The sequence below is a fragment of the Dunckerocampus dactyliophorus genome, chromosome 20 (assembly GCF_027744805.1).
Source record: "Dunckerocampus dactyliophorus isolate RoL2022-P2 chromosome 20, RoL_Ddac_1.1, whole genome shotgun sequence".
Taxonomy (NCBI): Eukaryota; Metazoa; Chordata; class Actinopteri; order Syngnathiformes; family Syngnathidae; genus Dunckerocampus; species Dunckerocampus dactyliophorus.
This window is the reverse complement of record NC_072838.1, coordinates 19344203-19371838: the sequence shown is the minus strand read 5'-3', so window position 1 is coordinate 19371838 and position 27636 is coordinate 19344203. Positions and strand designations below refer to the sequence as shown.

At 42.4% G+C, this 27636-nt stretch overlaps 3 protein-coding genes across 19 annotated transcripts; 2 read left to right on the top strand and 1 right to left on the bottom strand.

Annotated features, from left to right (window-relative positions):
• The first annotated feature begins 166 nt into the window (after positions 1 to 166).
• Positions 167 to 8538, top strand: si:ch211-80h18.1 (uncharacterized protein LOC555593 homolog). Of its 7 annotated transcripts, none has more exons than XR_008567144.1 (22): positions 167 to 198; positions 1263 to 1327; positions 1391 to 1450; positions 1843 to 1866; positions 3348 to 3386; positions 3589 to 3627; positions 3703 to 3759; positions 4445 to 4489; positions 4634 to 4666; positions 4745 to 4780; positions 5132 to 5233; positions 5326 to 5355; positions 5566 to 5589; positions 5671 to 5709; positions 5789 to 5851; positions 5919 to 5963; positions 6034 to 6105; positions 6180 to 6227; positions 6299 to 6334; positions 6619 to 6697; positions 8031 to 8075; positions 8261 to 8538. XR_008567144.1 is itself a non-coding variant. In XM_054763409.1 (22 exons), the coding sequence occupies exons 1-22, from the start codon at positions 188 to 190 to the stop codon at positions 8293 to 8295; spliced, it is 984 nt and encodes a 327-aa protein (XP_054619384.1). In that variant the 5' UTR covers positions 167 to 187; the 3' UTR covers positions 8296 to 8538. The 7 variants fall into 7 exon arrangements, 6 of the variants coding, with proteins under 6 accessions (XP_054619384.1, XP_054619385.1, XP_054619383.1 ...); XM_054763409.1 differs by having other exon boundaries at positions 6662 to 6697; XM_054763410.1 differs by having other exon boundaries at positions 5922 to 5963; positions 6662 to 6697; positions 8031 to 8538.
• Positions 8487 to 16047, bottom strand: LOC129173005 (heat shock factor protein-like). 2 transcript variants are annotated; one of them, XM_054763400.1, is made up of 13 exons: positions 15700 to 16047; positions 14978 to 15086; positions 14529 to 14674; positions 14343 to 14467; positions 14050 to 14125; positions 13245 to 13306; positions 12969 to 13166; positions 12331 to 12509; positions 12135 to 12258; positions 9556 to 9661; positions 9337 to 9390; positions 9218 to 9266; positions 8487 to 9001 (listed from the first exon to the last, which is right to left on the bottom strand). In XM_054763400.1, the coding sequence occupies exons 1-13, from the start codon at positions 15853 to 15855 to the stop codon at positions 8838 to 8840; spliced, it is 1548 nt and encodes a 515-aa protein (XP_054619375.1). In that variant the 5' UTR covers positions 15856 to 16047; the 3' UTR covers positions 8487 to 8837. The 2 variants fall into 2 exon arrangements, with proteins under 2 accessions (XP_054619375.1, XP_054619376.1); XM_054763401.1 differs by having other exon boundaries at positions 14538 to 14674.
• Positions 16048 to 16243: 196 nt separating this feature from the next.
• bop1 (BOP1 ribosomal biogenesis factor) lies at positions 16244 to 27636 on the top strand. Of its 10 annotated transcripts, none has more exons than XM_054763181.1 (20): positions 16244 to 16412; positions 17840 to 17977; positions 18053 to 18121; positions 19131 to 19285; positions 19351 to 19468; positions 19557 to 19658; positions 19724 to 19936; positions 19999 to 20160; positions 20220 to 20300; positions 20385 to 20454; positions 20527 to 20659; positions 20731 to 20914; positions 20986 to 21277; positions 22058 to 22142; positions 22221 to 22328; positions 25653 to 25752; positions 26588 to 26638; positions 26705 to 26853; positions 26967 to 27041; positions 27104 to 27636. In XM_054763181.1, the coding sequence occupies exons 1-20, from the start codon at positions 16299 to 16301 to the stop codon at positions 27123 to 27125; spliced, it is 2421 nt and encodes an 806-aa protein (XP_054619156.1). In that variant the 5' UTR covers positions 16244 to 16298; the 3' UTR covers positions 27126 to 27636. The 10 variants fall into 10 exon arrangements, with proteins under 10 accessions (XP_054619156.1, XP_054619154.1, XP_054619155.1 ...); XM_054763179.1 differs by having other exon boundaries at positions 26917 to 27041; XM_054763180.1 differs by having other exon boundaries at positions 26967 to 27636.

Genomic DNA, 27636 nt, shown 5'->3' with positions numbered 1-27636 from the left:
ACAAATGGAGGCGTGGCTGCGTATACAATAAGGCAGCTCATGGCTTAGTGACACATAAGGATGTGAAAGCAGACTGATCCAATAAAAGAGCCACACTGTTTCTAACACAAGCCCTGCCCCCACCGTAGCAAAGCTCCACCCCCTTGCTATAAAATGCTCATGCAGGTCTCATCTGCAGACAAACATCATGTCGCCTTGGTGAGTAAACTTTTTTTGATACTGGCTAATTAATGGACTTTTTACGATACTAATTCATGGATACGATAGGGGCTAATTAATTAACAAGATACTGACTAATTTATAGATATGATACAGGCTAATTAATGAACCTGACAATAGCGAATTCATTGGATATGATAGTAGCTAATTAATGAACATGATACTGACTAATCCATGAATATGATAGTGGCTAATGAATGGATCCATTTATGAACACCATATTGACTAATTCATGGATTTGATAGTGGCTAATTAATCAACATGATAGTGATCAATTAATGGACATGGTACTGACTAATTCATGGATATGATAGTGGCTAATTAATCAACATGATAGCGATCAATTAATGGACATGGTACTCACTAATTCATGGTCATGAGAGTGACTAATTGATAAGACATATTGGCGAGCAAATGATGGACATGGCAGTAAGTAATTGATGGACCTTTTAGTGACTAATTTATGAACACGATACTGACTATTTCATGGACATGATAGTAATGAATTGATAGACGTTTAAGTGACCCTTTTATGGCTATATTAGTGATATGAGTGACTCATTCTTGGACATGATATCCTGATTAATAGACATGTGGACATGACAGTAACGGAAGGACATATGAGAGACTCATTGATGGATTTTATGATAACTAACTGACTGACATATTGGTAAATATTTGATGGATTATACAATAAGTGATAGACATATTAGTAAATTATTGATGGATTATATGATATAACTAATTGATGACCATATTAGTAAACTATTGATGGATTATATGATATAACTAATTGATGACCATATTAGTAAAGTCATTGGTGGTGACTATTCGAAGGACATTATAGTTATTATCATTATTATAGTGACTAATTCAGTGATTCCATGTATTAAAACATTTCTTTCCAAAGACTGTATGAACATTTTTTGTGCTTGTTGGTATTACTTATTGCTGGACTGATAAAGTGTGACTGATATTCATGGATAACAGGGTGACGTGTATTGGTTATCTGTGACAGAAATGATTGATTTGTGTTGCATCAGGAACTTGATCTTGCTGTCCTTGCTGCTTGTCCTGGTTCCGCCAGTGTTGACTGCCCCCGTGGAAGGTAAAAAGAGATTCAACATGCTGGACATGCTGTGGGGACATTAGACGTGTCATGCTTTTTCAGAGCGTGAGGAGGCGGAGCTTACTGAGGAGGTGGAGGGTGAACAGTCTGAGGAGGATGAGGGTAGGCTTGTTTTTTTTTTTTTTTTTTTTGGGGGGGGGGGGCTCTTCCTGCACAATAAGCATGTTGGGCAATCCCCTGCACAGACGCACGGTGGCATGGTGTGTTTCATTTCACTTTCTCCCGTGGTGACGCTTGCAGCACCTTTTCAACCATTCATTCCTAAACTGACCATAAAATAAAATGTGCTTAATAAAGTGAAGAAAAAAAAAAGATCCCCTAATTAACCTTCAAAAAGCTAACAGTGTTTTTTTTAAATAAACATTATTTGTTCATTATTATTCACGTAAATAAAAAATACGCAAATATTGAGATGAGTGTTGTAGCATTGGGCAAACAAACAAACTACGTGTAACAAGACCAATACAAAAAACCTGGATGTGTTTTCCTTTCAGATGACGACGACTCCACAAAGGAGGGTGAGAGATGGGCTGACCTTTCACCTTTTAAGCTTCCAACATAACATAAGTTCAAAATAAAGGCGTGAATCCATCTAAAGTGTAACTAGGCCTGTCACAATAATCAATAAATCAATGAACTGCACGATAAATAAAAACAACCTCAATAATTTTGCCGGTGGTGATAAATTGACATGTGCATGCATGTTTGCTGGTGCTAGCAAGTGTACACACAGAGTACTGCAAGTGAGTGTGGTGAGGAGTAACAAGCCAGCCAACGCAAATGAAAGGGCTAGCAGCTAATGAGAGCATTCAAAGGAGCAGGAGCCACGCACACACTACAGTGAACATTAAATGCTCAACTGCTCTGTTTTGCTGCCACGTTATAAATAAATGCTTCCCTAAAGCAAGAGGAAAGTTTCCTTCCTCCCTGAAGAGCTATGCTCTCCTTTCCCTCTGACACCATGACACCTAATATTACCGCTTTTTTCTTGTCAAATTAGAACTTTATTCTCGTAACATGATTTTTTTGTCATAATATTCCCACTTTTTTCTTGTAAATGTATTACTTTATTCTCATAAATGTACAACTTTTTTCTCGTAATTTGCCTTTTTTTCCTTGTAAATTTACAACTTTTTTTCTCGTAAATGTACATCTTTATTTTTGTAAATGTATCACGTTCTTCTCATAAATTTAAATTTTTCTTGTAAATTTACAACTTTATTCTCGTAATATTACGACTTCTTTCTTGTAAATGTACGACTTTATTCTCATAAATTTACGACTTTTTTCTTGGAAAAATGTATGACTATCGCAAATGTATAACTTTCTCGTAAATTTATGACTTTTTCCTCACAAATTTACAACTTTTTCTGATAATTTTAGGACTTTATTCTTAGAAATTTACAACTTTATTCTTGTAAAATTACGATTTTATTCTTGAAAATTTTAATGTGGCCCTTATACTCCATCATACCAAAGCAATATTGTGATTATGATTTTTATTTAAGTGAAATTTTTGCAAAAAGAGACACTTTTATTTTCATTGGGGTGTTTTTGTCCTTTGTTTATTTTGTTGTGTAATTAATTTTATTTTAAAAAGATGTAGACATTCCAAGTCCAATGTTAAATACTCGAGAAATTAAAGTTGATTGCTTTTGATACGGTGTACTATTATGACATATATTATCATTACATTCATGAAAAGATGTTGACAAGAATATCGTTTATCGACAATAATTTGTAGGACAATTATTGTCCAGCACAATGAGTTATGGTGACAGGCCTAACTGTGATTAGGATGGTTGTGAGGGTCACTCAAACTGAAATGGGATTAATTTGCGGTGGTATTTTCCAAATCAATACTCAAATTGAAGCAAAAGAGTTTTGGATTAGACAAAATATTTGAATGAAAGTGAAGCTTTGTGAAGTTTTTTAATTAAGTTCAGGAAACATGAGCTGCACTCATACAACCCCCCACCCCCATCTTCCTCTCCTGCAGGACCTCCTGGTGCCCACCAGACCGCAGGCGGGGCTTCAGGTAAGTCAACCCCGATCAGGTTTTCTTAGCTGAAATGTTGCTTTGTTCCAGTCCAATCCTGCTGAGAGATGAAGATTCCATTGAGGGGAATTCAGCGGTCAGATGATAGCAGCAATGATTCCATCATTACCATGTCTTTGCTATTCATCACGTGTACCCAATCAGGGCTCATCTTCTTCATACTTGGCTCACTTCTTTGCAGGTATCAGACCCCATGTGTCATCCATCGTCCATGTCAGCGGTGAGTCAAACACCACAAAAACCTCAGGTGCTATTAAACCTTCTTAGAAGTTGATGAGTTGTTTAAATGTGTCAGGTTGGCAGGAAGCTGTGGCTGGAGGACGATCCGATGGAACAACAGGCGTCTCTGGCGGTAATGCAGAAGTTTTGGAAAACCATATTGTGCATAGCTGTATTTATGTCGAGGTGTAGTCTGCCTTTTGTCAGCTAGGATAGGCTCCAGCTCACCTTTGACCCTGAAGAGGATAAGCGCTACAAAATGACTGAATCGATTTTAGCATGAATTTTTCACCGAATTAAATGTTGTCCAACATGCGTGTGCAGGTTCTGATGCAGTGGACTCCTATTCAAATGGTGAACATCTTTAACCTTCTAATGTCCTCCCAACTCATCCTTTTCTCCTCTGGGGTGAAAATTGTTCTTTAAAAGCAATCAGCCATCTATAACTCCATACATGTGCATCACGATGCCCAAATGTTTTTGGAGCGCTCCAGGTAACGGACAGAAGCTGTTGAATGGAAGGGGAGGAGCCGAGGGACAAACAGGTAAGTCTAAAGGGGGCGAGGCATACAATGTTAGGGTCCTGTCACTTAAAACACCGTTGTCTAAGGTATGCTGATGTCACTTGAGGGTGGAGCTTCTCACCTGGAGCACACAGGTGCGTGTCCAGGAGAGGTGTGTCCGATTGGATGACAGGGATGATGAAGGCAGAGTCTCACATGAATATTACAGATGATTGGCCAACTGCATTTCTTGCTCATTCCATCACACAAAGCACACAAACATCTCTGACTCGTTTCTCTATCTGGTTCTGGAAGGAACCATGGAGCCGCACGTTCATCAGTTTCTGCTGGACCTGCTGGGTAAGCTCAACTACGACGTTACGTCTTTTCCTTTGCTTCAGTCCTGTTGGCAAGGGCTTCCCTTTTATGAATGTTGCCCTTACCTAGTGCTAATAACTACCACTTCCAATTAATACATGTTGTAAATAAAGTTTGTTTTGTCAGGTGGGGCAGAGACTTCAGATGCTGACATTGCAGGTTGGAAGATTATTCTCATGGATTCTTGACTTTGTATAGAACAACACAAATGGGAGTAATAGCCGTTATTTCTTTCAGGTCACACCACGGACCCAACTATGATAGACTCCACAGGTCACAAATATTCATCATTATTATTATTCAATGAATGGTATTGCATTGGGTTTCTACGACGGACTATTAGGGCCACACTGAAAAAAAACATCTGAGATTTTGAGAATAAAGTCATAAAAAAATAGAGAAAAAAAGTTGTAATATTACGACACTGAAGTGGTAAATGTAGGAGAATAAAGTGGTAATATTACATGCCAGAGGGAAAAAGAAGAGCATCGCTCTTCAGGAAGGCTATGCCTGTTACATAAAGTTACCACTTTTCGCTCGTAAATTTACAACTTTATTTTCCAAATAGCCTAATAGGTTTCCATTCACTGAAACAACTTTTATTTCCATTTTCATCCTGTGAAGGAAGTCTGATTAACTCTGATGTCATCAGCCAATGGAAAGGACACCAATCACTATCTAGTCCCGTCTCAGACCACACCCACTCCAGTACCCGGCAGGAATCATGTGCTTAAAAGCAGCTCACTCTACTTTTATGTCAAGAAATAGAAAATGCCCTCATAATAAGCTGATGATTTCTTATGGTATGTTTCCCTCAGCATCTTCCTCATCGCACACAGAACAAGCAGGTACTACACACACTACAGTGGTACAACACGTACTACACTATAATAGTACAACACACACAGAATAAGCAGGTACTACACTATAATAGTACTACACCACACACAGAACAAGCAGATATTCCAACATGCAGTACAAGGTATAAGAGTAGTACATTAGCAGGAATATGTTTGAAAGTAATTATGATCCACGTCATTGATGTATTTTCCCCACAGGATCAGAGTGGTTTCACACAAACGGTACCAAGAATTGTCTTTTGGGAATTATATTGTTCATCCATCAGAGGCTGTACTGATGAATGAGCATTCTTATTCAACCAGGATATGGCAGACAGACTCAGCTGAAGGATATGGATGGAGGTCAACATCTCACAAGAATCACAGCAGTCACAAACAGACCAGGGCAGAAGTTCATCTGAGTGTTTGCTATTATTCTCAGTGACCACCCGACTGGCGTCACTCAGGGATCTTCACACTCACAGCCTGCCATGGGCTCCCACAGGTACGGCGGGTCTACCGCAAGGTCTGACAATCAATGCTTATCTTCATCTTTGGACTGCTGATGTCAGCAGGCACCATGGAGCTGGCCACCCACTTCCACAGTGACAGCACAGGTGAGCATCACTAAACAAGGAATGTTTGCATCCGGTGGGCCACGTTCTTCATCCCGACGTACGACATCAGTTACAGGGTCATCACCTGTGGTCATGCACACCGAGCCGGCAGATAGAGACCTGACGCACCCTCTGCACTCAGGTACTTGTTGACATGCACTGTTGGCACTCCCCCCTGCATCCCAAGATCATTATGTTTTAGCACTTTTCTTACAGGAACGCAGACATGGCACGCCGACACAGTTACCAGGGCGACAGCCACAAGTAAGCTACGTCCACTAGGGTTAACACGAGTACTATTGCACACGTGGAAAGTAAAACCTGTTGGGTTTTAGTGTTTTCAGAGGCAACAGGAACTCCGCTGCACTCCAGTGAGTCTTTTCACCCCTTTGCACAATAACTGATGATGATGTCATCACCTACGGTGTTATCCCATATGCTGTCATCTTGTATGGTGATGTCATACCTATGATGTCATCACCTATGATGTGATGTTATACCATATGATGCTGTCATCACATACAATGTCATCATCTATGCCATCACCTGTTATACCATATGTCATCATGTATGGTGATGTAATCACCTATGATGTCATAACCTATGTCATCACCTTATACCATGATTCTGTCATCACATATGGTGATGTCATCAGCGATGACAATGTCATACCGTGATGATGTCATGTGTTGGTGAAGGTGCTGCACAGGTGACTGGGGACTTCCACAAGGCTGGTAAGTGTCTCCAGTGTGTTGACATAACAGTTTAGTCAGCGTTAGTACTATGAATGACAATACTGACATCCTCATCAGCAGTGTAGTGCTTCAAAAGTGACCCCAACCCAAAGTAAAGAGTTTGGCTTCTCAAAACAATATGCGTTCAAAACATTATTACATTTGCGTCACAAAAATGCCGCATTGCAAACAAATCAGACCTCACAAATCGCTCATCATATCACTGCATGCTACATGCATCACTACATTTCCTTCACTTGGTTATTTGCTACACACATTACTAGCTGATTTTTCATAGCCTTCCAAGTGCAATACCATTAGCTTGTAAACCAACAAGGCTTATCATCTAATTAGCTAGTATAGCTAGTTCTTACCTGGGGTCCTGGAACAGCACAGCGCTTCAAAACATGTTTCTTCATCTGTCCTGGCCGTGTAGGAACATAATCATCCTGGCTACAGCGAGTTTCATCCTGGCCACTTTGGTTCTCACTTTATTGCAAATATGACAAGCTGCCAAAGTTGTCTAATAGCAATGTCTATGACAGGAAAACTATGGACATATAGACACACTCGTCTTGTTTCAGGCCGGATAATTACAAGTACGCACCATTCTTTTAACGCTCTGGGGGGGGCATACGGCTAAAGTGGCTCCACAAACCCAGGCTTTGTGCTCAAGACGTACTGCGACGGTGGTTATCAACTTACTTTTTGTCACGTCAGGTTTTCGGCTTTGTCCTAAGTGCGCATTCACATGAAAGGGTGCGTTTGACGTCATATTATTCTACTTCCGCTGGAAAGTGAAGCGATACCAACAAGAGTATTTTCCAAAAAAGTGGACGCATTTATTATGGAGCATTATGAGGAGTTCCCAAAAGATGATGACTGTAAAAGCAACACTGTTGCCGCCAATATAGCTAGGGAGGACAGCTGACAGAATAATCCTGAGTATGTAATGCGCAAGCTAACACTTCTTTTCATTTATCAACGCTCAACATTGCACATCTTTGACATTGTAACATAACCATTTAAAAAATAAACAAATTGGAACAAAAACTTATTTTAAAGAAATCTTCGCAGTCTTCTTTTTGTATCTCGTTGTGCCCACTAGATGGCAGTGTTGACGTGAGTACTCACGCAAGGACTGCTGTGACGTTTACGTCTGCTAATGTTGGCCCAATTACACTACACTGCTGATGGGGACGTCTTACAATTTCATGCCAACTATTCCTTTAACACCCAGTTGTATTTGGGTTTTTTTTGGGGGGGTGGGGCTCCTGTGGAGATGCTAAAAGTTTGTTCTTTGCGTCCTCCTGGTTCTGCTTGCTCTCTGCAGGTTCCGTCACTGAACAGTACAACCCATCGGGTCAGGGTCCTGAAGGTGAGGTGACACCTTCACGCTTGAATTGGTTTCCGTAACAACCACGCATCCTTCCATTTTGCTTTGATCTTTTGTGCATCCAAAAACATCAACTGTGTAGTTATAGCGTCACATGATCCAAAAAACAACGGAATGAATGGTGTTGTGGAGGAAAGAAAAACCTCTTATTGTGTTTTTGCTGACAGCTTCAGAAAACGTGGAACTGGAGGATACCTGTTGACTTCTACATCAAGCCTCAAGTTCGGTTCTTACGCTACCAGTTTGAGTGCACAGACCAATCAGCACGCTCCGCCCAATCCCACCTGTACCACTAGCCTTTATGCCCCGCTGAGAGGGCCATGGCTTTTTGTTTGGAAATATTTAAGGTGGCTATCACTGCTTGTCATCTGTAGAAGCAATTTTAGAAGAAGCTCAACCTGTAAAATGTCTTTTAATGATTTTACAATAAATGTGTCTATTTTGAACATCAACAGGTGGCATTTGTTGATAAGATCAACAGCTTGTGTATTTATTAGCTGACAAGGTGCACAATAAATGACTTTGATGCAGTAAACACCACTACAAGCTACAACCACAAGAATACTTCTGCTGATCATCCTGTTTCCAAAAATATTAATTCTTGTTAAAGATGTATGAAAAGCAAAGAAAAATCTCAATTCTGCATAGTAAAAATGTGACCTTTGACATGCTGATTGATAACAGCAAGATGCTGTGCAGGCAATCATCATGGATAAGGAGGAGTCTCATCCTTCCTTGACGATGTCAGAGGTCAGAGTTCAATTTGGTGGTTTGGTCATCAGTGGGCGTGTCAGGACTGAGGAAAGGCTCCGCCTCCAACTCCAGTAACGACGGCAAGTCGGTCCCACCCTCGCCCACATTGACTGGTTCAGAAATCTGTACAGGTGTGTACTGCACCAGCTGCTTCCCTGGACCAATCACAGAGCACCACTGTCACCATGGACACCACTTTTACAGGGTTGCATCTTATTTGTCATGTGTGTCTTCTTACAGTACAGTACAGTACAGATATGCTGACTGACCACAACTTGTTACATTTTGGATAAAGTGCATGGAATAATGGTACCTCACATCAGCCGTGTGTGTGTGTGTGTGTGTGTGTGTGTGTGTATGTGTGTTGCTACCTGTACTGTTACTTTGATCAGCTCCTTTGGCGGTGTCGTCACATAGCAGCTATTAAGGTAGGATATTTGTGTTAGAAGAGCAGCAACAAGCACACAGAAAATTGAAAGATGTCACTCACACTGTCCAAGATGTTGATGTCAAAGTCTCCTGAGGACCATGAAGGGTACATCAACTGAACACAAAGATTGTTTGACAAGTTAAAGTGTGTTGTCAACTCACACATGCACATACACAGAGAGACGCGCGCACGCGCGCACACACACACACACACACACACACACACACACACACACACACACACACACACACACACACACACACACACACACACACGCACCTCCATGATTGGAGAAGTGTCAAAGGCGAAGGTTTGGTTGTTCAAGATGTTCTGCAGGTTTTCTAGACTGTTGTCAATAGTCTCCACGTGATCCGACAATTCAGACCTGAAAACCCCACCGATGCGCGTGCGCCCGCCGGCACGCACGCACGCACGCACACACACACACACACACACACACACACACACACAGAGTGTATGTTATACACTCCTGATAAAATGTTAATTCCAGCTGAAGATCTGCAGGAAATGTCACCGACTAATCAACATCGATATATGAACTTTTTTTGCTGCGCTGAGATTCTGTGGCTTCGTTCCTGTGTCTCTGTGGTGTACCATGCCCGAGTACCTGGTCCCTCCCCCTCACACACACAAACACACAGACCAGCAAAGTGCAGCTCTACCGGCCTCACTCACTCAGTTGCAGCAGAGAATACGACAAAAGAAAGTACATGTTTTTACAGCATGTTAAGCTGTGACTTTGTAAAACAATATAATGCTACACTTTAGTGCCACGCTGTCAGGGCTCGTCAAGGACTAAACACTTTTTTTTTCCACACACAACTTTTAGAGAGCGTATTACATTTATTTAATGTAAGTTGCATCTCTGTGAGATAAACAAATATAGATGACACATGTCCACAATTATCTAATATAAGACTATTATACAGCGTTTTAAAGTGAAATAAAGATATATGCAGATATACACACTTCACACTTCCATGCAGGATTTACAGAGGTTCATACAGTCACAACTTGATGTCTTCTTTCCAATCATTTTTAAAATGTGCTATATTGCATGTTGTAAAAGCAGCTACATTGTAACATAAGATCTAGTTTAGTGCCTTGTATTAAGTCTAGTAACGTCATGAATGTTTTCATTCATTCTTATTTTCACTTTTTAATGTTTCCTTCAGCATCTGTTTTCAGCAGCTGTTTGCAAATACTCAGTGGCTGCAGATCAATAGCTAGTAAATATGACTCATTGATATTGGTAGGATTTTTTTTTATAAACACATCATGTATTAGTTGAAAAACACTTGACATAGCGGCAGGTGTTTTTCATTGGGCGAATGATTAAGCAATGTATTATCACTTTCAGCCCAATGCAGCCACTTGTTTTTACTTTAAAATGCTCTACTATAGTATCAAATTCTATGCTAATGAGCAAAATGCAGTAAATGTACTGTATATATTTTCATTAGACAGGCAGAGGGGAAGAGCAAGGTGTGGAGGTAGATGCAACATATGTAGTGTGCAAATTAGACCTCCAGCACCAGCAAAGCAAACAACACTATGTCGAATTGTTCTTAAGCCTAAAAAAAATTACCAATGATGTAGGTACTACATGTACGTGTATACATATACAGTATTTGTGTATGTATGTAAATATGAGTTTGGATGCAGTACTAATATTAAATGAGGATAATTAATGAAAAAAAATAATAATAAAAATGATATAATAATACGTAATGATAAATGTTATTTACCTTTGAAGAGGAGTGGCCGAGCATACGTTGTTGTGGTGGAGTTGGAGGAGGCGTTATTGAAAAAAAGGACAAATTGTCGTCGTTGTTAGACTCTTCTAAAAGAGGTAGTGTTCTGTGGGTGGCGTAGAATTAAGCAAGCCTATTAACTCTTCATAAACTTTAATCACACGCTCTGTCCAGGTTGTATAATTTAGCTTTCCATTTAGCTTTACACTGTATCTCCCCAACGTCTAACTCTTCCTCTGTTGGTCCCATTAGCTCTAAGGAAGGAATGCTCTGAGGAATGCCCCCTGCAACATCTCCACATAGCCTACTGCCATTTGACGCCCCTGCACAACCTGAAGCTCCATTGTTCCATTGAAGGATCGTGATGGCTCCCCCTCCACTGTGCCGTGTGAAAAACATCTCAGGTGGGATCTGCTTGTCATGCCAGTCACGTTGGAAGCAATCAGGACCGTCAAGGGAGAATAAAACTTTTAATAAACCTTGAAGGAGGCCAGGCATTTGAAGAGCTTTTTTCTTCTTAAAAGCCATCTCTGGCAGATGGCATCTGATGGTTGTTGGACTGCACTCTGCACCAGTAACAACCTTCATTTGGACCGAGGTTGGTCCCGTGTCTTGACGGACAGCCAATGGGATCCTCCGGCTCATTTTTTTGGGTCTACTGCTTGACTTTTTTGTTCCATTAGCTTCAGGATGTTTTTCAGAAGTTTGAAGTGACTGTCTTACTGCGTCCAACCTCAGCAGCAATAGCACGCTGCGAGAGGCCTTACTTATGCAGCTCAACAATCCCACCGCATTCAGGGTTAGGATTATACCTGACACTACTGTAAATCACATTCAATCCACATTTTTACCAACATTTTGCCTTATAAAGGCTGTGCTCTTCAATTTTTGATGAACAGCCTATTTCACTTGAACGCTTCTTTGCAATACATTGCTTTTTTGTCTCACTCCCATTTCTTCTTTTTGCATTTTGAAGCTATACTTAGAACCTTGTTAAGATCCAACAGTGCAAAATATACATTCTTGCCATTTTTCAACTGCTATTATCATTTTGAGCAAGATAGTTAAGATATGGAGACTTACTTGTCAATGCAGACGACTGTCTGACACTTCTGAGCCGAGCCTGGGTTGGGGGTGGATGTTTGACCATTTGGGGCTGGTGGGAGGGGCCCGGTTTGGGGGGTGCTCATCAGAACCACAGGAGCGGCTGAAGGTATAAAGGTGAAAGAGAATGGCAAAGGAGCATGAAGAAGCACAGTGTGCATGCTTGAGGACTTACCTGGCGCCAGGTTGGGCGTTATCGTGTTTTGGGAAGACTGCGTGTCATTTTCTTGCAGAATGGAGTTGATGAAGGCGGTGGGAGAAAGAGGCGTGTCTACGGATGTAACCGCATCCTCCAGAACAGGACTGTCCACCATGTCAGGAATGACAGGCTCCTCCTCCTTGATGTTAGTCTTTCTGGACGTGTGAGACGCACCAATCGGTTCAGTTCGGTACACATTTTTAGCCATTAGCATGCTTTTGCTGTAAAAGTGGTAGTAGTACGGTACGATTTGTTTGTCAGGCGCGGAACTAAACCAACGCTGATTGCTGATAGCTTCTGTGTTACAGCAAAAACAGAAGATTGTGACAAATAGAGGAATCTACGCCACTTGTACCACTCTTTTATGACTAATGTCATCACACATACTTGGTGGAAACATGACAGTCAAATGACAAACACACATCTGCCAGCCTTGGACAAATGCAGTGTTGGTAAATGTACAGTACATCCCTGTGAATGTGATTAGTGACCAAGGACGAAGTGTTTTGTGAGTACACGTCTCTTCCTCACTGACAACAACGCAGCATACTGTGTGGGAACTAAGCACTACTGTTGGCGCTCATAAACTTAAAGGGTTACAGAAGCTTCCTCACCCAGCTTCCATCCAGTTACTGACCACCTCTTCTGCTGTGGGCGTGGCCAGCTCTGTGACATCAGAGATGATGGGTCCAGAGGTTAAAGAGGATTCCGCTGGGAAGATGCTGGCTGCAGACTGCAGGTGCTCCAGCGAAAAGGGTCGGGAGTATTTGGGCATGGAGTGGGTGGTGCTGGAGTCATTGAGCATGAGTGGGCTGCAGACAGGACAAGTGATTTCTTAAGACTACAATGTGATGCACAATAATACAAATATACATTTAAGGTCAACTTGCAGTTTTCGCTTGACTCCCATGATCCTATTGGACTGGACCAGCGATACCAGGAACTGAATCAACTTGAGAGAGAAAATGATAGTTATGACATTGTTGTGGAAAAAAGCTATATTCTAACTAAGAAAGAGAAGAATGTATGAAATAGGGGTCAGGTAACATCAGAGTCCAATTGTAGCTTTCCAACTCCAACTCCTATACCTCACCACTAAGGATGAGTACCATACCATACCATACCATGAGTATCATAATAGCACCCGTGCCAACCTAAGCAGCTTTCGATGCCTCATTTGGGTGCTAAGAGAAGAACATCTTGACACTGTAGTTACACTTTAAGACAGTGACACGCCTACAAAGTGCTCAATTCAAATACAGTAAACTCAAACACGTTTCCCTGTCGCTCTCCACAACAGCACACAACACTTCCTCATTATCTACCAGCGGCAAGCACGGTGCATTCACGAGCACCCGAATTCTGAGCAACAACATTACAACACAAGAAGGTTGCCATGATTGTGTAGCGATTTAATGTATTTGTTGGGTTTTTTTGCACATTCCCTGTGTTGGTTTTGCTGTGATAATTCTGCCAATTTTATTTCCTATTGATGAATGTAGTTATCATTTTATTGATATTATTGAAGTATTTTAATGACTATTCTGTACGTCACAAAATCACAAAAGAGAGATACTTGATTGATCTCCAACTTACATGGAATACACAATAGAAACACTCATAAAGCAATAGCAACAACTGCAAAGATGACAAACACCAGCAAGGTGCCCATGTTTTCTGTCAGCAAGTGTTTACCTTGTTGACCACTTTCTGCTGCTGCGCGTGTTTCTGTCTCAGACACGCCATTTCCCTCCACAGAGCCTCGTTCTCACTGAAACACACATACATCTTCTGCTCAGTGCTGCTTCCATCACCCACCACTTGTTAAACCTTCCAGGCCTACTAGACCTGCAATGCCTGCCCTGTTTGTGAGCGGGCATACCACAGAGGATTCTGGAAGTGAGCACCTTCACTTCCACAAATGTCAACCTGAGCCTTTCATGGGACAAGAATAGAGTGTGATGTAGTCTGGACTTGGGAGTTCTTACTGTTTCATGGCAATGATTCTGGAGTCAATGGTCTCCTGTTTCCCCTTCATCACTTGTACGTCGTTAAGGATCTTGTTGACCTCATTTGCTGAGATCTTCACCTCCTCCTGCCGCACAGCAGACACCTGCAAAGGCAGCGTTGTCATGGAGAAGAGTGTGTGTGGCATGTTTTCCCAGTGCACGCACTGTATTTACATTGGTGACTTTGCGTTTGATGTTGTCCAGCAAGTGTTCTTGTCCTCTGATGAAGAATGGATGTTGGAACTCCGTGTCATCTCTCTCTGGTTTCAACAGACCACCCTGCTCGATGTGGACCACCTTCCGGAAGCCATCTGCAGAAAATTCAAACAAGCAGTGACTTCAAGAGAACTTTCTTGTAGTTGTGGTTCTACAAGAATTGGACATGAAGAATTCCCACATGTTGATTTAAAAACACACTCTTTTGCCTCATGTGTTGTTATTCCTTTGAAGATGAATGCAACACTACCACTTAGATTTGACATGTCATTTATTTCTACATATAAATACATACTCACGAACATTGGATATGGAAATATGTGACACTGTAGCCAATGGCATCTATTGTAAAGGTTTGTTAAAAGGACATTTTCATTCTTTAGTGAAGTCATACTCACACATGTTGAGCTGTCGGATGAAACTGGCCATGTTGTTGTGTTTGAAGAACTGTGGGAGTACCTCCTTAGAAAACCGAGCCTGATCGTAAACATGGAAACTGTTTCCAGTCTGACATGAGATAAAAAACAAAAAAACATTTTACAAACTTCTGATATCAGTACATTCTGTCATTTTCTCAACTCCATCACTACATCTCTACATCCCATTGTTACTAGAGTCCGCATTTAAATTCATTACATTTTTATTATTTGTAATAACCACCATATGTAGGCCTGAGTAATTAGCATCAACTGTGTATTATACTTTATATTCCATACCACTGTTATCAACGCGTGTACAGTACTATATACTATAATACTATGCTAACATTCTCAATGCTAAGATAAGATGCTAATAAAATACTATCTACTGTAATATTATGCTAACATTCTCAATACTAAGATGACATGCTTATAAAATACTATCAACTGTAATACTATGCTAACATTCTCAATGCTAAGATAACATGCTAATAAAATACTATGTACTGTAATACTATGCTAACATTCTCAATGCTAAGATAAGATGATAATAAAATACTATCTACTGTAATACTATGCTAACATTCTCAATGTTAATATAATAACATGCTCAGTGCTACGATAACATAGTAATCTAAAACTATATTTATATACAGTAGTATTACTAGAAATGCAATATATGCTGAGAGCTGAGCTCGTACCGGGCTCCAGCAGATGAGGGGGTCAGTTTCGGGGTCTTCCAACAAAGTCCACAGTTTAGTGAGGAAGGCCGGGACGTTGCTGACGTTGGTGGCAGCCAGCAGCGAACCTTCAACTGCGCCTTTTGCGTACTCCATCGGGTGGGCCGAACCAAACATAAACCAAAGGTTCGGACGGCACAAATAAAAAGTGATGTTGGCGGCTTGCTGACGTTGCTTCTCCTAGCTGGCATATGATGGGCTAAAAAACTCACCAAAAATTCACCAAGATTCAAATCGCTAGTGGAAAATTCAAATAGTCCAACAAATCCAAACAACCAACTGCGTAGCACAAGTAGAGTCGCGTGGCGATGACGTATCCAGCAATACGCCGTCGCGTGATGACGTACGGAATAAAACAAATCAAAATGTCATGTTCAGGACATCTTTTTGTATCTTTTAAATTGTTTGTTGTTGTCGTTTATTTATTTTTTTTACTTTTTGTCTTTGTAACATATTTTAAATATAACATGCACGTCTTCACGTGGGATTTGTCGTTGTTCACCTGTGTGTTTTCAATAAAGTTTCATATGTGACGTAACGTCTTTCACGAGTGGCGTGGAATGGAGGACACGCGGAAAAGTGCAGACTCAGGCGAGATGAACAAACTTCCCCAAAGGATCCACAAGAAGAAGGAGAAAATGAAGCGGAACGTCGAGCAAAAGGAGCAAGACGAGGTAAGGCGAACACAGAACTGGACTAGCTGTTAGCTTAGCATGCAGTCTTAGCAGACTTGTTCCAGTCTAGCCTGTCAGGCCAGGGCCTCAAACGTTGGCAACTAGTCTGGGAATGTTACAACGTTTTGAAATATGTCAAATCTAGTCTGGGATTCATTCTATTCGATAAAGAAACTTTAATTTGATACCTCATTCACTTCTCTACCCCAAACATTAAAGAAGTTTGAGCAGATTTCACAGCGGGAAATGGTGTTTTGGTTCCCATTGCTTTAACATTGAGTCAAGACAAACGCTGTGATCGACCCACGGACCTTGGCAAGTACACCCGTACAACGAAACATATAATTACCTAGGCGGTGACATTTTGTTGTAAAAGTCAACAGAGTAGCCATTTACATTTTTTTTTTATCATGAAGTCCAGGGAAGAAAATTAAGTGTCATATTTTTCATGCACGTGCCTCACACCGCAGTATAGCAGCACGCTGTGTATTCCTTTTCACTCCACACTAACCACAAGAAATACCTAACTATCATCCATGACACGAATGTATACAATCCACCATCCACTCCATCTTTTAGAAAGTCAATGTTTTTTAGCATGGTTGTGTTATAATGATATCTAAATTATCGATATTTTATGTGGTTTTATTTTTACAAGCAAGGCATCCATATTGAAAGTAGGACAATGCTAACGCAACATGTAGTAATTCCGGGGCAAAAAAACATGTTTAGCACCATCAGATGTTTATGAAATGTCATCTGCAGATGGGTTTTAAAGTGAATTAATTCCTATATACCTTTTTATCTTGTCCTGAAGCTTCAGTCCGTGAGTTTGTAGTCTGTTCCATACTAAGATATAAGGCAGAAGATGATCCAAAACATTAGTTTGAATTAACAAGTTAATGATTGGAATTTGATTAGCTTTATTTCTTTAAACAATAACAATGCCAAAATTCCCTTGTCACATTGTCATGTGATAGGAAGATGGTAGTGTGATTGTCACAAGCTCTGTTCCAATGCTTCATGTACTGTAATTACTAATGACGAAAATGAATGATACCAAGGCCAAGCCCAAGTAAGAAGTGCTACAGACTAAAGTATACACTTTTTCAACCTGCAGAAATCTTTCAGTTCTGAGTGGGTTTAAGAAATTGAGTTGACTTTTTGAATCCTCGATCACATCTTTTGTCTCGACTCAATGTTAAAGCAAAGGGGACCGAAGGCATCATTTCCTGCTCTGACATTTGCTCTAACTTCTTTAACACTTTGGGTAAATTAAATCAAATGGCATGGTGGGTTTTTTACATTTTATCAGCTTCTTCTGTATATCACAAATGCAGATTATTCTGGAGTGCCTCCTAGTGGCTCCATTCTGAATGGCAGCTATCACTACTTGTGTGGTATTGTGTACATTTGTCATGTCCTAGATGTTCAGCATCAACAGTAAGCGGTCTGACAGAGAAGACTCAGACAGCGAGGAGAGCGTCTATTCTGGACTTGAGGATTCGGGGAGCGATAGTGACGATGAAGATGGATTTTGCCATGATGACGAAGAAGCACAACAGGTAGAGTTCATCAGTCACAGTTCTCCTTGAGATCATTTCTGGCATCTTACTTAACATAACTGTTTCTACTTGCAGGACAACTGCTTGAACAATGGAGACTGTGGAAAGAAAGAAGAGTATGACCACGACTCATCCGACGAAGAAGTGAGGCCATTTTTATTTGGACATGGCTGTCACAGCAACACTTTTATACAGAACTACTTTATTCATTTTACTGTTGGTTTATTAGTCGTACACTGGCCAACTAGTGTCAATAACCTTTAGTATAGACTTATAATGTATTTATTGGGTAAGTTTAGCTCCTAATATTAGAGCTCAATAGAATGGATAGTTTATCAAAACAACGTGATGGTGGTCTTCTTATATTTTTTGGTTAAAAAAAAAATAAATCTGCAAGTTGCCTACAGTCATTATTTAAAGGACAAGTGCACTTTTTTGGCAATTTTGCCCATCATCCACAATGCTTATGAGACATGAACACACGTCTTTCTCTAAAGATATAAAAACAGATAAGAATGCATGTAATGGGACACATCTATTCCGCCTCCAAAAAGCGCCAACAAGGCGCCATTTCCATAATGTGAGCTGCATATTAACCAAGCTACAGCGATATTACACCCAAGAACTATGTTACCGGCGTAGTGACACATCGCCACACCACACCGGCTAGCTTCACCACACAACTGGCTCACAAGGCCTCAGGCCACTAGCCAAAGGTAACGCTACATATTGGAGCTGCCACCACTGCTGCTGTGTTTTTGTTTTTGATGCTAGGTGTAGCGTTCCTTTCTATGTTGCTATGTGAAATCAATGCACCCAGGAAGGAAGTTCCCAAAATACTGCAAGCAATTCATATTATCATGAATGTACCTGGTACTACATGCTAACAGCATGGATAGAAAACCACTAAATCTTGTTGGGGCTTTTTGGAGGTGTTTTCTTAGAAGGAATAGGTGTCCCATTACGTGCATTCATTAGTTGCCTCTCTTTATCTGTTTTTATATCTTTAGAAGGCACAGTAAAGAGAGGCGTGTGTTCATGTCTCACATAATGATTGTGGATGATGGCTACTTTTCCTTGATTAGAAAGAGTGGAAACTGAATGTGTGTTATGGAATACCAGCTTTGCCCTAACTTGCTTCATCTTCCTGCAGGATATCAGGAACACAGTGGGGAACATTCCCATGGAATGGTACAAAGACTTCCCTCACATTGGCTACGATTTGGACGGGAAAAAGATTTACAAGCCAATCAGAAACAAGGACGAGCTAGATGAGTTCTTAGAGAAAATGGAGAACCCCGACTACTGGTGAGGTGTTGACGTTGGAAATTGAAAGGAGCGTCAAAGGATGCTAACGTGCAACTGATGTGCAGGAGAACCGTCACTGACAAGCAGACCGGAAGTGACATCATCCTGTCAGACGAGCAAGTGGAGCTGGTGAAGCGGCTGCAGCGAGGACAGTTTGGCGATGGCAACTTTGATGAGTACCAGGTGGGGTGTGCTCTGCTGTGGCTCCGCCCCCGACAGGAAGTTTAGTACCTGTGAAGTGTTGAAGCTAAGTTTCGTTGGTGCTCCTCAGCCTTCGGTGGATTTCTTCACTAAAGACGTGATGCTTCATCCTGTGACCAACAGACCAGCTGACAAGCGCAGCTTCATCCCGTCACTTATTGAGAAGGAGAAGGTAATGTTCCACCACCCCCCGTCTGCATCTTTGGCTGTCATGTGACTCCATCTGTCTGCTTTCAGGTCTCCAAACTGGTCCACGCCATCAAGATGGGCTGGATTAAGCCTCGTCGAGGGGAGGATGACAGTAGGGGGCACTACTATGACCTATGGGGCAATGAAGACTCTTCTCTTTTGGCCAGACACAGAATGCACCTCCCTGCCCCTAAAATCCCCCTCCCTGGTCACCAAGAGTCCTACAACCCTCCACCAGAGTACCTGTTCACCGATGAAGAGGTATGTCACCTGAGTGCATCGTTAGCTGCAGGCCACATGATTATTATTCTCCTTCTCTGCAGCGAGCTTTGTGGGAGCAGCAGGATCCTTCAGACAGGAAGTTGCCCTTTGTTCCCAGGAAGTTCTCCAGCCTCCGTCAGGTCCCAGCGTTTCCTCGTTTCATCCATGAGAGATTTGAGCGTTGCCTGGACCTTTACCTGTGCCCTCGCCAGAGGAAGATGAGGGTAAGGCCTCTTCATCATCTCAAGACAACATGCTTGCTAAAACCATTGTTGCGCTGCAGGTCAACGTGGATCCAGAAGATCTGATTCCAAAGCTGCCTAAACCTAAGGACCTGCAGCCCTTCCCTACCACTCAGTCGCTGGTACGCACGCACGCACGCACGCACACACACACACACACACACACACACACAATTGCAGTCACATGTTTATTGACTTGTGTTCAGGTTTATCGAGGTCACAGTAGTTTGGTTCGTTCAATCAGTGTTTCTCCTTCAGGACAGTGGCTTGCTTCAGGTATTGTGGGGGTGTGGTCTAGGCTTCGTGTGGGAGGGGTGTAGCCCAAAGTAAGCAGAGTGTGTCTTTCAGGAAGCGATGACGGCTCTGTCAGGTTCTGGGAGGTCAGTTCGTCTTGCTGTGTCAAGGTGGTCCAGGTGGGCAGAGCAGTGAAGAGTGTGTGTTGGAATCCCAACCCGTCTGTCTGTCTATTGGCTGTCGCCCTGTAAGGAAGCACCATGTGCTTGTCTCTCACCATCGACCCGTCTTATCTACTGACCCATCTCTGACCTACAGGGAATCACTGGTGTTGATCCTGTCTCCCTCGTTAGCAGACAGAGAGGTCATCTTGGCCTCAGAACGTCTCCTTGCTGGTCAGCAGGAGGCGGGGCCTACAGACGCTGTTGGGCCTGTTACCTGGGCTGACTCTGAAAGGGAGGAGCATAACCACGGCATCCGCCTCAAAATCCAACATCCCAAAGTGCGAAGCATGATCCCATGAAGTCCTGATGTATGAAATTCTTTCCAAACTTGTCACTGTTGCTTCTCCAGGCTATCCAGCAGGTGATGTGGCACGCAAAAGGTGACTATCTAGCGTCTGTGATGCCGGATCACTCCAGCCATCAGCAGGTGTTTATCCACCAGCTCAGCAGAAGACGGAGCCAGAACCCCTTCAGGCGCAACAAAGGCCTGGTTCAGTGTGTATCCTTTCACCCCATCCGGCCTTACTTCTTTGTGGCAACCCAGCGCTCCATCCGTATCTACAATCTGGTCAAGCAAGAGATGACCAAGAAACTCCAGGCCAACTCCAAGTGGATCTCCAGCATGGCTGTCCATCCTGGAGGTGACATATTGTTGCAAAACCTTCACAGCTCCTGGTTTCTTGCACGCCGTCACGACACCATTATGTAAATAAACTTGATTCTTAGTTTGTTAATTTAAAATTGGCCATCACTTCATGAAAATAAAATAACTAATATTTTATCTCGAGTAGTGCCTCTCGTTGTCTAGACAGCGTAATATTACATCCGGACTCTCCTCCAGCCTCCACCTTTTATCTTGTAGTTAGGACTACTTGTTTTATCACACATCCTTCCATCACACGTTCTGACACACTGACAGGTAAGTGAGCGAGTCCCAATGAGGCTCGAGTGTAATGAGTAGTAATTTCATGACGATGAAACATTTACGCTGTGTAAAAACGGGGTGAGTTCCACCCTGGCGCCTTCGAGCCTCGTGCATGTGTGATTCATGGATGCGTGGATCTCCACTATGCTCCGTGTGCAGCGGGAGCTGACAGGGCTCTGACGTTTGTGACTGCTTTGGAGCGGGGCAGACCTCTCGGCAGCACCCCCTGCTGTTCAGTGACAACACAAACTGCACAACAATGTGCTTTTACTTTTACATCCCCAAATACCAGAAAACCCTCCAACAGCGCCAGGAGAAGTCTCTAGAATTGTCCAAAATGCACATGTTGGACAAACTGTCCATTTTTTGGCTGCCGTTTGATTCCAAATCCTTGTTAGTTTTTGATGGTCAAGTGAAAGATGAAGAGAAAAGGGGCATGGGATCACATGGAACAGCCAGGGATGGATTTCTATCTCACCTGTGTGTTTGCTCACAGGTGATCATGTGATCTGTGCAAGTTACGACTGCCGACTGAGCTGGTTTGACCTCGACCTCTCAACCAAACCATACAAAATGCTACGGTACGTAGGAACAACGATGTGCTGCTTTAACAAAATTCTCCGGAGGTATTGATTGTTGCCATCACTTCCTGTCTGCAGACATCATAAGAAGGCAGTGAGGGGCGTGGCCTACCACAAACTTTACCCACTATTTGCCTCGGCATCTGATGATGGCTCAGTGATCGTCTGCCATGGGACTGTATACAAGTAATTCAACACTCACCTGTCTCACGCACGCACGCACGCACGCGCAATAAATCCTCCTGTCATCTCTCAGCGACCTACTGCAGAATCCACTCATCGTTCCGGTGAAGGTTCTGAAAGGTCACGTGATCACTCATGACCTTGGTGTTCTAGACGTGACCTTTCACCCCACGCAACCTTGGATCTTCTCGTCTGGTGCAGATGCCACCATTCGACTGTTCACCTAGCAGCGCACCTGTCAATCATTGATTACTTTTTTCTTTCTAATAAATATTTTTTTCTTTTTGAGTTTTTTTTTTTTTTATCTATCATTCCTCTTATATTCATCATCTATACAGCTTGACCTTGCTAGAGTTGCAAGGGTAAGCTGGAGCCTATCCCAGCTGTCTTCTGGCAAGAGGCGGGGTCCACCCTGGACTGGTTGCCAGCTAATGACAGGGCATGTACTGTACGTGTACGTGTACAAACAAGCATTCACACTCACATTTTAATTTAGAGTCTCCAAATGCAAGAACATGCATATTTTTGGAATGTGGGAGAAGTGTGTGGCCAACATGCGGCCTAGTGCATAAGAGGTTTTTTTTATACAGCTTGTCCTCAGATGGGTCACGGCTACCTATCCTAAAGACAAAGGATGCTGAACATGTCTGATGCACATCATCCTCGGCATCTCCAGGTAGAAGAGCATCCCCAGTCAAAAATGGGGGTCTTCACCGCCTGAAGAGGGTTCCGTATTTAAATGCTGAAGTTTTCAAGTGTTGTCATTTGCACTTGTTTTTTCACTGTCCTTGCACAATGTGTTTTACTTTTTCATTTTACGTATTTTCTCTTGCGTTTTTAATACGTGTTCCACATTTGCTTGCATGACTTACAGTATATTGTATAGTTCACATGTGTCAAACTCGTGCCCTGGAGGGCCGAGACACTGCAGGTTTTCTCTCCAACCAGTTTCTTAAGCAGGTGATTTAATTGATGAGCTGCTTCCCTCAAACTGAAGGTGTTGATCATTAAAATCACCTTCTTTTAATGACTGGCTGGAAAGAAAACCTGCAGTGTCTCGGCCCTCCATGGCACGAGTTTGACACCCCTGGTATATGTCTGTGTAGACTCTCAGTCGTACAGGAGTTGTCCATCGAGGAAAAGACTTCTTGAGACGTCATCTGTACTTCTGTGAAGAAGGTGTCGGACGTTTCGCTCCTCATCCGAAGAGCTTCGTCAGCGAACTAATAAGGGCTGGTAGCCTAGACCTTAAATACAGTAAGAGTGGGCGGAATTGGTGTGCCAACACCCTCCTCCTATTGGTTCCTTACACTAAGCCTGGGCGGAGTAGTGGTCTAATCCTCTCCAGACATTAGCACCTCCGATAAAAGGGAAGTGTCGCTCCCTGAGTTGGGTATGAACGACTCTAATACTGGCTCGTTAGCATCTATTACACCTTAAAACAACCAATCACTCTTTTGAGGACAGCGAGGTAAAGATTTTGGCCAAAGAAAACAGATGGTTTGAAAGAGGAGTAAAGGATGCTATTTTTGTCAAACAACAGAACCCATCATTGAATCGGTCCAAACGCTGAGATGACTACAACTCCTCATCAAAAACCCACATTTTGAATGGAGCCTGAGGGTTTTATATTGCTGTCAAACCTCGTGCCAAAATCTGAACCACTGCCCGAAGCAGTCACGTGGTACAGTCGGGCAGCGCGGCTTCAGACGTCATCATTTTCAGCTCCTCCCCTAAATGAACCAAGCCTAGATACGCGCTTCGCGGAAATGCCCCCTCCATTACTCGACACAAGTTTCGAAGCCTCGGCACATCTCGTAACATCACTACAAACAAGCGTTCCCAATCACACCTGTGATCAATGTGGAGGCTACAGTTAATATACCATGCATGTCTTTGGAATACCAAACTGGACTATGTCCACAGCCATAGACAATCTTCGAGTGGATTTGTCCACTGCTCCGTCACGGCGACGTCGCCGCCATATTGGATGTGGCAAGGCTGTTAAAAGTAAGTACATTGACATGTATTTATTTACAGCGCAGCCTTGACCCACCCAATATGGAGGCGACGTCAACGTACGGTTCTGGTCGAAAAAAAATGACAGATTACACATGCGTAACGTGTCTGCCGAAAAATAAGCCGACCGGATGTAGACCCGTTCTGCACATGAGTAGAACCCAGTTCAACCGATTGCGTTCCGGGTACATATTGCGCAGTGTCACGGCGTCGTACTTAGGCTGCCACCTTGGAAAAATGTACGGTACGTTGTCGGCGACAAAATATTTTACAATTTTTTTATGTGTATGTGGTTAATCGATATTCAACGTTTGAACATAGAATTAAGAAAAAACAAGTTCATGGAGGCACATTTGTGATTGTTCGAGAAAATGACTCAATTTGTGTGTCTTCACCATCCGTATTGTATAAAATGGTAAATCGACCTTAAACTCACTGAGTCTTCTTACATGGGATATCTGTCTAAATTTGCAACGAAACACTAATACAACGTGAAAAATGTTTACATCCGTTTGGTGAGTACAGGTCGCTGGTTCCACTGTACACAAATTACAGGTAGAAAATATCCGACATTCTAACACACCAGTAATTACGGAAGCGCCGAGCTGAGTGTGCAAAACAACAAATAAATTGGGAACCGAGGCTCACTCTTTCGGAATCGAATCTTCTGAATCACTTATAAGAATCGAGTCTTACAGCCGTCTCTTTTGCGCATGTCAGATGACTACTACAAAATGAAGGAAGACATTATCACACCGAGTCACGACAAGTGTGAATATACCAGCTGCTACTGGTAAACATCACCACACTCCTCTGTCACGTACATTACCGTAAACGACACTAACATCTTTTTATTTGTTTGCGACGTTCACGTACGTTTAGCTAAAGATATAGACTGCATTGACGTATTCATGTGTAGCGTTCATGTACAATAAATTAAGAAATATACCACCAAGACTTACAAGTCTTGTGTTCATGTGCGACGTTCACGTACATTTGAAAAGAAATGGATTGCGAGACTGCATTGATGCCTTCATGTGCGACGTTCACGTACATTTAACACGAAGGTGACTCTAAATTGTCCATAGGTATGAATGTGAGTGTGAATGCTTGTCTATATGTGCCCTGCTATTGGCTGGCGACCAGTCCAGGGTGTACCCCGCCTGTTGCCCAAAGTCAGCTGGGACAGGCTCCATACCGCATGCCCCCGCGACCCTAAAGAGGAGAAGCGGTATAGAAAATGGATGGATGGATGGATGGATGGATAGATGATCAATGCTAAGCCCGTTTTATGTTGTGTGTTTGCAGTGAAGAAAATGTTTGGAAACTCTGTGAGTTCATCAAGAAGGAAGGAAGTGCGCCTCTAGGAGAAATCTTTGTGCTTTTCATCTCGAATGACAACAGAATGGTGAGAGAGTATATCTCACTACTTTTTTAGTACTAGGAGTACTGTTGGCAATACTACGCATCAATGTAAACAAGATTTACTGTATGAATACATGGAATTGTTGTGTCTGTGTAGTATTTTACTCAGCTGTCTCACCTCTAAACTTGGCACTTCTGCTATGTCATAAGTTGTTTACAAGTAACAAACCTTTTCTAGTAATGTTAAAAAGCACTATTAGTTTCTTCTTTTCTCCACTTTCTTCTTTGTTCTGTCACAGGGGTGGGAAAACTATTTGACTTGCAGGCCACATTGGGTTCATATTAGGGCTGTAAAAGTTAACACGCTAAGGGAACTTTCCTTTAACGGCACTGTTTTTTTGCACTCACAATTAACGAGTGCACGTCCTGTTTGAGCCTCAGCTCACACGGTAGCTTATGGTTTATGATCAGTTAGATGGCTACAATGTACGTATGTTTTGCTTATGTGTTGAAAGTCTTTACCGGTGACTAGCTAGTGCACTGCTAATGCTATTTACATTTATTCTTGTCTTCAGTCATGGCCACATTGACACACGCCCCAAAATAACTGCCCTCACAGCGATAGTAGATAGGAATAACTTTGGTCTTGTTGAAAGAGACATCTGCCAGGGCTTTGAAGCTAAACTTACCAATCACAATATTCTTTTCTTACTCCATTTTAATTTTTCTGGAGGTTACTTTGCAGTACAGCTGTGTGCTAAAAATGTTCTCATGACCAAAAATGTTGCAACTGGACTGGATGCTTGAATTTTCTTGGACATCAATCCCATAAATGTAGACTGGTGCAGTAGAAATAAAATGTGTTTGTGATCCATCAGATTCCATTGTGGAAGCAGAAGTCTGCACATGGAGACCAGCCCATGATTTGGGTAGGTGCCAACCCTCATGTCAACATCTGGTCTACAAGCTTGGTAGAAAGTGTCATGTCCGTGCAGGATTATCACGTGGTTCTGCTTCACGTCTGTGGTGAGTCTGAGCCTGTGGTGTACGATTTGGACTCGGTGATGCCTTTTCCCTGCAGCCTGGAGCTGTACGCCCAGCACGCCCTACGCACAGACCACAGCATCAAGCCCGTGTACCACAGGTAACCCCTGCAGCAGATGAAGCACGTGAACATGAAATTGTCACTATCACTGTTGTTGCACAGGAAGTTGCGTGTGGTCCCTGCCGACTGCTTCCTGTTGAACTTTGCCTCAGATCGTTCACACATGAAGAACGCCGACGGGTCCTGGAAGATGCCCCCCCCATCGTACCCCCCGATTTCTACTGCAGGTCAGAGGTCATCAGTAGAAAAGACTTGGTAGGCGGGTGATCTGTTTGCTGGTCCTCCACAGACTCCCACATGAACCTGGATGACTTCATCAGCATGGAGCCTGCCGTGGGATGGGGGAACGTTTTCACCTTGGACCACTTCCTGCAGCGCTTCGTCAAAGACTCTTCTTTACGTTAGCGAAGCATTTCTCCTGCTTTGGCAGCTTCATTACATGACATCCAATCAAATTACATCCACAAAGTCTGTGTGGGGGTGTGTGTGTGTGCATTTTTTGGTGGTGGTGGTGGGGGGGGGTTGGAACTGCTCAGCACTGAGGTGTCAGCTAGTCATATGCAAGTCGATACTGAGATGTTGACACCTCTCATTTCTTTATGCTGTAAAATTCATTCTTAAATTAGAATATGGATACTTTGATACTTCATGCTGGAGAGGGGTGATGTACAGTATATGAGTAACAGGAACACTGGGGGCAGTAAGTAAATGATTTAGATCTTGGACATGGATGAAAAAACATTTGATGGGTAAAAAAAAAAAAAAATTAAGAGACCTCACAAAAGTTTTGCTTTATCTCCCCCCCAATTTTTTTTTTTTTTT

Bases quoted from the DNA above. Each gene is read 5' to 3' on its own strand.
- si:ch211-80h18.1 (XM_054763408.1), top strand. The intron at 1,328-1,390 runs GTAAAAAGAGAT...ATGCTTTTTCAG, and splicing joins GTTGACTGCCCCCGTGGAAG to AGCGTGAGGAGGCGGAGCTT. The intron at 3,628-3,702 runs GTGAGTCAAACA...TAAATGTGTCAG, and splicing joins ATCCATCGTCCATGTCAGCG to GTTGGCAGGAAGCTGTGGCT.
- bop1 (XM_054763179.1), top strand. From the start codon at position 16,299: ATGGAGGACACGCGGAAAAGTGCAGACTCAGGCGAGATGAACAAACTT. The intron at 19,659-19,723 runs GTAATGTTCCAC...GTCTGCTTTCAG, and splicing joins CACTTATTGAGAAGGAGAAG to GTCTCCAAACTGGTCCACGC. The intron at 20,455-20,526 runs GTATTGTGGGGG...TGTGTCTTTCAG, and splicing joins AGGACAGTGGCTTGCTTCAG to GAAGCGATGACGGCTCTGTC.
- LOC129173005 (XM_054763400.1), bottom strand. From the start codon at position 15,855: ATGTTTGGTTCGGCCCACCCGATGGAGTACGCAAAAGGCGCAGTTGAA. The intron at 13,307-14,049 runs GTAAACACTTGC...TTCTCTCTCAAG, and splicing joins AGCAGAAAGTGGTCAACAAG to TTGATTCAGTTCCTGGTATC. The intron at 9,662-12,134 runs GTAAGTCTCCAT...TGGGGTTTTCAG, and splicing joins ACAGTCGTCTGCATTGACAA to GTCTGAATTGTCGGATCACG.